The 10,782-nt window shown below is 45.3% G+C and overlaps 1 protein-coding gene across 5 annotated transcripts in view; it reads left to right on the top strand.

Moving 5' to 3' along the window:
* Positions 1-200: 200 nt before the first annotated feature.
* Positions 201-10,782, top strand: part of OSBPL10 (oxysterol binding protein like 10) — a 76,108-nt gene continuing 65,526 nt past the window's right edge. For all 5 annotated transcript variants that reach the window (XM_080974719.1, XM_080974718.1, XM_080974717.1 and 2 more), the window contains exon 1: positions 201-577. In XM_080974719.1, coding sequence (XP_080830845.1) covers positions 216-577 — 362 coding nt within the window. In that variant the 5' untranslated portion in view covers positions 201-215. The remainder of the gene's footprint in view (positions 578-10,782) is intronic.

Genomic DNA, 10,782 nt, shown 5'->3' with positions numbered 1-10,782 from the left:
CTTGAAGCGAGAACATCGAGGGACGGGGCGGATCTCTCCGCCGCCGGACACAAAGCGTCGCCGACGCCGACGCTGCTTTTCGCAAGCCCTGGAGAAGGAGGAGGCGGCGGCGGAGAGGACGGCGACGGCTGCCCCTGGGGTCTCTCTCCGGCCCTTGCGTATGAGTCAGGTATTTCCCTGCCCGCCGTCGGCAGCCGAGGCCGCCTCCTCGCTCCATGGAGAAGGCAGCGGCGGCAGCGGCGCAGGGCGGCGGCGGCGGCGACTCCGGAGCAGCCCCGTCCAGCGGCGGCAGTAACAGCAGCAGCCGCAGCAGCAGCCGCCCCACCTCGGCGGGCTCCTCGCCGTCCTCCTCCGCCAGCCGGGGAGGGCTCTCCGGCCGCCAAGGAGCAGCGGCGGCGGCGGCTACACCAGCGGGGAGGCCGGAGGGAGGCGGCGGCGGAGGCAGCAGCAGCAGCCCCAGCTCAGCCGCGGCCAGCCCGGGAGGGAGCGGGGGGCTGGCGGCCGGCAGGACGACGGAGGCGGTGCTCGAGGGCTCCCTCAGCAAGTACACCAACCTCATCCAGGGCTGGCAAAGCAGGTAAGTGTGGGAAGAAGCTCCTCTCTCAGTCTCATTTTTTTGGGGGGGCGGGTCAGTGGGTCGACCTACTTCCTCCCCCCCCCCCATTCCTCAGCCCCAAAGGATTTGACCCCTCTTCCCGCCCGCCCTTCTTTCGGGGTCGGCCTCTCTCGCTCCCACGCCCGCCCTCTTTGACTCAGAGGTAAGCTGGGCGAACTGTGGAAGTTTCCCCCTGTCCTACGACGGCTTCCCCGTGGGATTCCCCACGGCCGCTTCCCATAGGGCAGGTGTCTATGTCTCCCCCTGCTGGCTGCTCAGGAGGTGTCCAACACTGTTCCAAGTGTTCATCAACACCATTTCCCCCACCCCTAATTTACCTGATAGGGGCATGGGTGGCGCTGTGGGTTAAACCACAGAGCCTGGGACTTGCCGATCACAAAGTCGGCGGTTCAAATCCCCGTGACAGGGTGAGCTCCGTTGCTCGGTCCCTGCTCCTGCCAACCTAGCAGTTCAAAAGCACACCAGTGCAAGTAGATAAATAGGTACCGCTCCGGTGGGAAGGTAAACGGCGTTTCCATGCGCTGCTCTGGTTCGCCAGAAGCGGCTTAGTCATGCTGGCCACATGACCCGGAAGCTGTACACCGGCTCCCTCGGCCAATAAAGCGAGATGAGCGCTGCAACCCCAGAGTCATCCGCGACTGGACCTAATGGTCAGGGGTCCCTTTACCTTTAATTTACCTGATTTTTCTTTCTTTTAGAGGTTGCTCTTCCAGCACGCATTCATATGCCAAATTTGAACTCTCTGGACCTGTTCCATATGCAGGGGATAGCTCAGCTGGTAGAGCACGAGACCCTAATCTCATGCGTCGCGGGTTCAAGCCCCATGTTGGGGAAAAGATTTCCTGCGTTGCAGGGGGTTGGACTAGATGACTCAAGTGGTTCCTTCTGACTTTACAGTTCTGTGATTCCAGTGGCAATGGGATAATAACAAGACAAGAGCTTGAGAAGCCATGTGTGTGGTAGCACTTGGGAAACTGGCTGTCGGTGCTGTGTGCCAAAGTTGCAGGTTGTGGGACAGCTGCATATTTCTACATTGCAATGGGTTGGACTAGATCAGGCATAGGGAAACTCGGCCCTCCAGATGTTTTGGGACTACGACTCCTATCATCCCTAGTTAACAGGACCACTGGTCAGGGATGATGGGAGTTATAGTCCCCAAAACATCTGGAGGGCTGAGTTTGCCTATGCCTGAATTCAATTATTCTCAGGATCCCTTCCAACGCCACAGTTCTATGCTGCTAGTATGCGGGACTCTGCTTTTTGAGGCTTTCTAGTGCATGCTGAGAATGTAATTTTGCACGTGGCAGTGGTGCATGTGAGCAAGCTTTTCCCAAGGCTACCATGTATCTGGAATATCTAAACTGGCCATGTAATGATTAGGAGCATGTCCTGAAGACTTAATATTGATCTGTTTTCCTTCTTGGTATGCTTTATTCACCCTGTCATGTTTGTATTCTGGGCTGTTTTGACTGCATGCTTACTAGTGAAATGGAGGTTATGAAACATTAATTCTGAATTATTCAATGCATCGTGATATTCTTTACTTTTTAGTTAAGATTAGACTGCATTAACTGCTTGTTTCACACTCAGATTGACTAGGGGAAAGAGTAGTGGGTTCTTAACCCTGTCTATACAAGTTTATAGAAGAAAAGGAACTCTTGTTTTTCATGGTTTCCCCAATTTGCAGTTTGAAAGCAGAGATTGCGCAGTTGTGTATGCAGCAGAAAACATTCCAGTTTTTTGGTTCCTGTGTTTAATTATCCCATCTCTTCTGGGATAAATACACTGTCAAAACGTTTGTCCTGTCACTTTTTCTTTAGAGTTGAAAGCTGCAGTCCTAACCCCAGTTTACCTGGAAGTAGGTAACTGCAATCCTAACACCAATTTACCTGCAATCGAATTTACTTCTTAGTAGACAAGGTTAGGATTGTGCTATCAACTGTATTTTTATTTTTACTCTTCTAGACTTTTGCGTGGTTGTGGTTGGATGCTAGCAACTAAAATTTTTTGTTTGATTTTTTTTGTCATTTTGACTGACAATAAGAATTGGACTTGTTCGTATGGTGGTAAGATCAATGGCATTTGTTGTGCGCAAAATGGCGCAATTTCCGCTACAAATGACATATTAGTGGAAAGATGGAAGGAAATATTCAACGTTCCGCAGCACAATCCTATACATACCACTTCTCAGTTGACCCGAATCCTAGTTCAGTAGGGCTTACTCCCAGGTAACTGCGTACAGTCTTGCAACACAATATTCTTCTGCCCGTTTGCTCCCCACTCCTGGGGAAAAAAACAAAATTTGTTCCATTTAATACTCACTGGGTGAAGAGAAAAAAAAATCTTGTATTTCATGTGCATAAAAAGCTAGGGTTTGACAATATTGATTCTTTTGGTTTGCATAGCTTCCTTATTAAGAGCAATCTGCCCCTTATAAAGTCACTCTGACTTTTGTGGGCATGCAAGTGGAGACAGCCACTGTGAAGGGGGAAAATGTGTGCCATGTTTCTGCAGCCATCTGTAGGAGAATGTAATGCTGATTGCTGCTTTTTTCTTTTTAATTTATCAGAGCTGAGGTTTCTGTTTTCCTAAGATATTTTATATATATTATGTTTGTGTCTGTGTATGTTTGTGTGTATGTATATATGTATGTATGTATGTATGTATATATGTATGTATCTTTCTTTGTTTCAATAGCAAATAACTTTTAATAACTGCTGAAAACAGTAAATTTGCAGAAATGTTTATTCGATTCAGCACAGAACGTATACCCTTGGCTAGCCACTCATTTTGCTGGAGAGGCAGCATGAGAAAAGGGGTTATGGTGGCCAAGACTCTGACCCTGCTCCCTGTCTGACCTGCTAGCAAGGCTGGCTGTCATGTATACTCCATGTCTCTTTGATTTTTGAAATGGCAACTTGGGAAAGGGAGGCAGGCAACTCCTTTTAGGAGGCTGGATTTGGTCCAGGAACTACTGGCTGCTGATCTTTATAGTCATTCTTTTCCTTACTGGGAACTGGGATTTTCTAAGTCAGTGTTTAAATTTCAGATGGGGACATAGATTCTACACAACGATCTTAAATATAATTCTTTTGAAAAAGCTTGCGAGAACCAATGGTCTTTGATGCGCCTTTTCTGTTTCTTTGCAATTTCCTTTCTGATACAGACTGGAAGCACTATTTCCTAGCACAGTATGGGCATGCTGTTATCTTATGATAACCTGCTCTTCTGCCGTTTCAATCCATTTCCCTGCTAACTTTCATAAATTTACATGGATATCATTCTTTTGGTTTCCTTCCTACCTTGATTCTTTGATCTGTTTGGTTGGTAGATAACAGGTTTGTTTGCTTTTGTAATATTTAAGTAGTGTCTATCTAAAGTTAAGATTACATCCCAGTGTGTATTACTTTAGAGCACTGTCTCCCAATGTTGGGTCTCCACCTGTTTTTCGACTACAGCTCCCATCATCCCTAGCTAGCAAGACCAGTGGTCAGGGATGATGGGGATTGTAGTCCGAAAACAGCTGGAGACTCAAGGTTGGGAAACACTGCTTTAGAGTTATACCGTACTTTATGATCTGCTGATTTTTTGAGTTTGAAGAAATTAGTGGAGTTGCTCACCCTTGAATATTCACCATCCTGTATAATTGGGTGATGTCTACACACCTGGCTGCCTCACTGTCTACTGCTGACTCAACATAAACCCACCTGTTCTGGTTTGAATGTAGATCCTAGGAGAGTGTACTGTTTGTGGACCCTGGAATTTTGTTCCTACACACACACACACTGTTTCTTAAGCAGTTAAGGATCTAATGTTGTTGTTATTATTATTTTTATGACTATTAAGTCCCGTTGGAACCTTTTGTGATGAGCTGTGTTAAAAGGTCCCCCCCATCCAAAATAAAAAAATCAAGTGGAAAATGTTCCCTATTAAATGCATAGGGATATCCCTGAATAACATGGAACACTTCTGTTGCTGCTATTCATCAGATTTCTTATCTGCCCTTCATTACAAGGTCCCAGGGAGGGTTACAGCAATCTAAAAATATAATATTAAAAACAGTTGAAACAGATTACAACCAAGAGAACTGAGTAGGTCCTAACCTATATATCTGAGGTGTCAAACCACAGAGTAAATATGTGCATACAATAAAAACTACATTAAGTAGGTGACAGATGCGCACCTCGGGGGATGCCACGGAAAGGCCTCTCCTGGGCTCTCTCTGCTGTTCTTAACACCGAAGAAGGGAAGGAGACAATATTTCAGATACAGTGGTACTTTGGGTTACATACGCTTCAGGTAACAGACTCCTCTAACCCAGAAATAGTGCTTCAGGTTAAGAACTTTGCTTCAGGATAAGAACAGAAATCTTGCTCCGGCGGCGTGGCGGCAGCAGGAGGACCCGTTAGCTAAAGTGGTGCTTCAGGTTAAGAACAGTTTCAGGTTAAGAACGGACGTCTGGAACGAATTAAGTACTTAACCCGAGGCACCACTGTATTTGGGTCCGATGTATTGATTACAGTAGTTCAGAATTAATGTTTCGTAACCTCCATTTCGATGGGATGCTGTGGGCTAAACCACAGAGCCTAGGACTTGCTGATCAGAAGGTCGGCGGTTCGAATCCCCGTGATGGGGTGAGCTCCGGTTGCTCGGTCCCTGTTCCTGCCAACCTAGCAGTTCGAAAGCACGGCAAAGTGCAAGTAGATAAATAGGTACCGCTCTGGTGGGAAGGTAAACAGTGTTTCTGTGTGCTGCTCTGGTTCGCCAGAAGCGGCATAGTCATGCTGGCCACATGACCCGGAAGCTGTACGCCAGCTCCCTCAGCCAATAAAGTGAGATGAGAACCGCAATCCCAGAGTCAGCCACGACTGGACCTAATGGTCAGGGGTCCCTTTACCTTTACCTTTTAACCTCCATTTCACTAGTGAGCATGCAGTTAAAACAGCCCAGAATACAAACATAGGGTGATTAAAGCATACCAAGAAGGAAAACAGATCAATATTAAGTCTTCAGGATATGCTCCTAATCATTCCAGGTATTTCAGACTATTTACATGGCCATTTTAGATATTCCAAGGTACATGGTGGCCAGTTTGAGCATCTTGAACTGGGCCTGGGAATGAACCCAAAACCAGGGCAGCTGTTTTAAAATGGGGGTTCTACCAGTTCTAAATGGAACCCCCGCCATTGATTTGGCTGCTGCATTTTGGACCAGTTTAAGCTTTCAAGCCAACCTCAAAGGCATCCCCAAGTAGAATGTGCTTTAATAACCCAATCTGGAAGTTACCAGAACATGGAGCACAGCGGTCAAATCACTTCTGCCTGAAAGGGACTGTAGCTGGCGAACCAGCCATACCTGGAAGTAGGCTTGTTGGATCCAGGAATTCCACTTTATAATGTAGTCCTAACTACATTTGCTCAGATGTAAGTCCTGATGAATTCAATGGAGCTTATGCTCAGGTCATTGGGGTTAGGACTGCAGCCTGAGTTAGACAAGGCTTCCCCTTACAAAAGCCATGCTGGTTCTTGTTGGTAAGGCTTGCTCTACACTCAAGCACATGTTTGTTTCGCCCTTCTATCCCCTTGCTGATCATTCATTGACCAGGTCAGAAGAAGTTAAAGGTAAAGGTAAAGGGACCCCTGACCATTAGGTCCCGTCGTGACTGACTCTGGGGTTGCGGCGCTCATCTCACTTTATTGGTTGAGGGAGCCGGCGTACAGCTTCCGGGTCATGTGGCCAGCATGACTAAGCCGCTTCTGGCGAACCAGAGCAGCGCACGGAAACACCGTTTACCTTCCCACCGGAGAAGGTATTTATCTACTTGCACTTTGACGTGCTTTCGAACTTCTAGGTTGGTTGGAGCAGGGACCAAGCAACGGGAGCTCACCCCGTTGCGGTGATTCGAACCACTGACATTCTGATTGGCAATTCCTAGGCTCTGTGGTTTAACCCACAGCGCCACCCGCGTCCCTCAGAAGAAGTTACAGGTTTGCAATTTATTGGTATCTTTAACCACTTTCTAATCTAGTTGCATGGTAAAGAGGCTGATTTGAGAGACTACTTTTCCTCTTTTGCCCCACTCACCAGATTCAACTGTTCCTGGTCTGGATATCATGTAGATTACTCACAGCTGCATATATATTTTGTGAGGGCTCCCAGATGCTCGTTAGAATTTGGTGTGGGGAGGAGAAAAGTTGCAGTTTGTAGTCCCACACTCCATTGCATCCTCCCCTGTCCTGGGCAGGTTGCCTGCTGCTGACCTCTAAGCTGGTGACACATGTCCTTCCTCAACAGTTGTGCTTCTATAACTAGGAAAATTAAAGACCTCCCTTGTATGAATTTTAACCTGCACTAGCTGAACTCCTACAGCTGAGTCTTAGGTATATCCACTAGGGCTGGGTGACATATTGATATATTGTCCAAAACCAGTTTGAAGTCCATATTGTGGATACCGGTTTCATAATGTTTGACCTGGCAATATATCGTGAATCATGAGGTGTATTAGGGCTGGGCGATATATCATCCAAAACCAGTTTGAAGTCCATATTGTGATATCTGTTTCAATTTTTTGACCTGGCAATATATTGTGACTCATTGCGTGTGTGCGCACTTATGCAAAAATCACAGTGTAGGAAAAGCTGTGAAGCCAGCCAGTGCTTCTACATGGTGGCATCCTTATTTCAGACATTGTGGTTCATTGATCTATCGCGATGCTTAGCTGGTGATATACAGTGTTAGAAACTGAGATATGAAAGCTAGGAGCTAAATGGCACCTTAAACCTAGGTTATGGGTGCGGTGCAACAATGGAATGTCTAGGTGCACTTTTTTATAACAAGAATACAAAGCTGAAAATGAATGAACTGCAGCTAAAATCTTAACATTCATTTTTCACATGGTCTAGACTCTAGTCCACCTCTGAAGACTGTAAAAAACAAAGCCATACTTTTTCTGCCCACCCCCCTAAGGGGGTCTCTTCCCCAGTCTTCAGAGAGTGGCTGGAAGGGGGAGGCAGACAAATGTCCTTTCCCTCCACTCTGCTGTTTTAATCTGAAATCTTAGGCACAGCACTTTCCCCAGACCTCAGAAACTGCTCGCGCTAGTGAAATTCCTTGTCGCAAAACGCTCCTAGAACAACGGGAGTTTCGAACGCTGGTAATATATTGCAATGTTGAAAAACAGATATTCCCCAGCCCTGATATCCACTGAGCCATTGTGTTTCTCAGTTGGGTTCCTGACTTTTCCCAATATGCTTGGCTTAAAAAGCCGCTTTTGAAACTTGGGGAAATGTTGAATGTTGGTTATGATGCAGAGGGGGGTGGTGGTGGTTGTTAGGTCTCCTGGAGGAGATGTTGCGACCATGGTAATTGTTTATTGGCATCAACCCAGCATCCTGTTGTTAGCTTGTAGGCCCATATCTGAGTGAATAGTTTAGCTCCGTTGACATACAGCTTGGTGGGAACTGATGTGTAAAATGGCACTGCGCTATAGCCACATTTGCTTCCTTCAAGATCTGAGATATTTTTGAAAACGTGATTCTTTTGCAGTAGAATAGAGTGCATCGTAATCATTTTTTAAAAGTAAACCTGGTAGGTCCATAATTTGTGGCACAATCCACCCTGGGCTTCTTTGGTAGGAAGAGACAGATATAAATTGGATAAACAAAATAATAAATGAATCATCTAGTCAAAGAGAGACCTTTTTAGGTCTTGTTAATTTCAGTGCGAGATGTTTGAAGCATGTGACCATTGTTTATTGACTGTATTCAGTTGTCATCCCCTCAGTTTCTAATGTATTCAGAATTTGCTTCTTGCTACAAGCCTGGTTATAAATTATCAGTTAAGTTTTAAAAATGAGCAGTTCCCTAGGGCACATGCTCTATACAAATTAACCACTGTTGTTGTGATGCATTAACTGTTTGCCACACTGCAGGAATTAAAAGGTCTGTGTAGAATATCAGTCGGCTTTTTTTGAGTTTGTGAGCCAGCTAAGCAGAAATGGAATGAATGGAATATACCAATTTAAGTAGAACCCTTAACATGATTGCTCTAATCCAGGATTTCCCAACCTTGGGTCTCCAGCTGTTTTTAGACTACAGTTCCCATCGTCCCTGACCACTGGTCCTGCTAGCTAGGGATGATGGGAGTTGTAGTCCAAAACCAGCTGGAGACACAAGTTTGGAAAACCCTGCTTCCAATCCCTAAAACTTCTGATATGAGAAGCTGTTTTCAATAACACACAAATCGCCATGGTGTGTGTGATACATTAAAATACTAGACAGCTAGTAAAATTATTAGCATTAGCATTTTAATCGCCACTTTTGATGTTCAGTCGTTTTATTTGTATACCACTTTTCTAAAGTTAAAACCATGCTCAAGGCTGTTTACGACCTATATAAAAGAATTACATAACTACAAACATAACAAAAAGCAGCCATAAACAATAAACAAAGCATCGAAAAGTACGCAACCAAATCAAACAATTTCCACATAAATTATAAGATCCAAAGGCATCCTTAGTTTTTAATTTAATCCCCACTCCCAGTCTGTTAATAATGGAACAAAAATAATCAGCAAGAGGTTAAAAAAAAATCCGTTCTGTTTGTAGCAATAACGATATGGAACAGCTTGATGTATTCTGGCTTTACACTTTAGGTGAAGGCTGTCAGCTAATTAAAATGCTCTCTACACCTCCTCATATCTGTGTTGCATAATATGAGCTGGTACAATAGTTCTGTGTCAAATACGCTCTTCACGTCCCTAGGTGTTTGTATTCCATAGGCACTGTGGAGATTTAATATATTATCTCACACAGAGCTTGCTTAATTCAGTTAATATAGAATGAAGTATATTAATGCTTGTCATTTTACTTTTGTCCTTGACTTAGTAAAATGTCTTAGACTTCTACTATCTCAAATCATTTCTGTCATAGATAAGTTATATTAAAATACGTGTGGAGTAGTAATTCCTGTTTTGTTACTCTTTCAAAGAAGTAACTTTTGAAGATTTATATCTCTGATTTATAGTTCTTTGATTACAAAGAACTCATAATTTTTTTCCTGGTACATAAAGCTAACTGTGAACTGAGAGATTTTGGAACTGGGACTGAACCTGCAGTCCTATATACACTGACCTCAGAGTAAGCAACCATTAAATTCCCTCGGGCTCATTTCTGAACCCGATATGCATAGGATTCACTGTGAATCAATTCAATGAGCAAACTAATATAATGCGAATGTTGCTTGATATTAGAAAGTACATAGTGCTGTGCCTGGCCTGAAACATCTGTGTGCTCCATCTTCAAGCAGAGGTCTTTGCCAGATTCTTTCAGGATTGAAATTCTTCCACCTTTTGCATCTCTCTGTCCATTTCTTAACTGCAGTCTGTGAGAACAACTAAAGTAATTCCAGAACAAATCCCTCATTTCTCTTCGAAAAGCGGTTTTAACTTCACAATACCTTGGAAGTCGAACGGAATCTATTCTGCAAGTGTGTTCGACTTCCAAAACGTTCAGAAACGAAAGCACAGCTTCTGATTGGCTGCAGGAAGCTGCCGCAGCCAATTGGAAGCCCCATCGGACGTTCAGGTTCCAAAGAACATTCGCAAACCAGAACAGTCACTTCTGAGTTTGCGGTTTTCAGGAGCCAAAACGTCCAGGTACCAAGATATTTGGGATCCAAGGTGCGACTGTATGTGCAGGAAGCTCCCGCAGCCAATCAGAAGCTGCACCTTGTTTTTCAAACAGTTCCGGGAGTCGAACGGACTCCCAGAACGGATTAAGTTCAACAACCAAGGTACCACTGTATGCTGGGACGTGGGTGGCGCTGTGGGTTAAACCACAGAGCCTAGGACTTGCCGATCAGAACGTCGGCGGTTCAAATCCCCGCGACGGGGTGAGCTCCCGTTGCTCGGTCCCTGCTCCTGCCAACCTAGCAGTTCGAAAGCACGCCAAAGTGCAAGTAGCTAAATAAGTACCGCTCCGGAAGGTAAGGTAAACAGCGTTTCCGTGTGCTGCTCTGGTTTGCTAGAAGCGGCTTAGTCATGCTGGCCACATGACCCGGAAGCTGTACGCCGGCTCCCAGGGCCAATAAAGCGAGATGAGTGCTGCAACCCCAGAGTCGGCCACGACTGGACCTAATGGTCAGGGGTCCCTTTACCTTTACCTTTAC

The sequence above is a fragment of the Podarcis pityusensis genome (genome assembly GCF_964106645.2).
Source record: "Podarcis pityusensis genome assembly, chromosome: 12".
In the NCBI taxonomy this organism is placed as follows: Eukaryota; Metazoa; Chordata; class Lepidosauria; order Squamata; family Lacertidae; genus Podarcis; species Podarcis pityusensis.
This window is presented reverse-complemented; position numbering and strand designations above follow the sequence as displayed.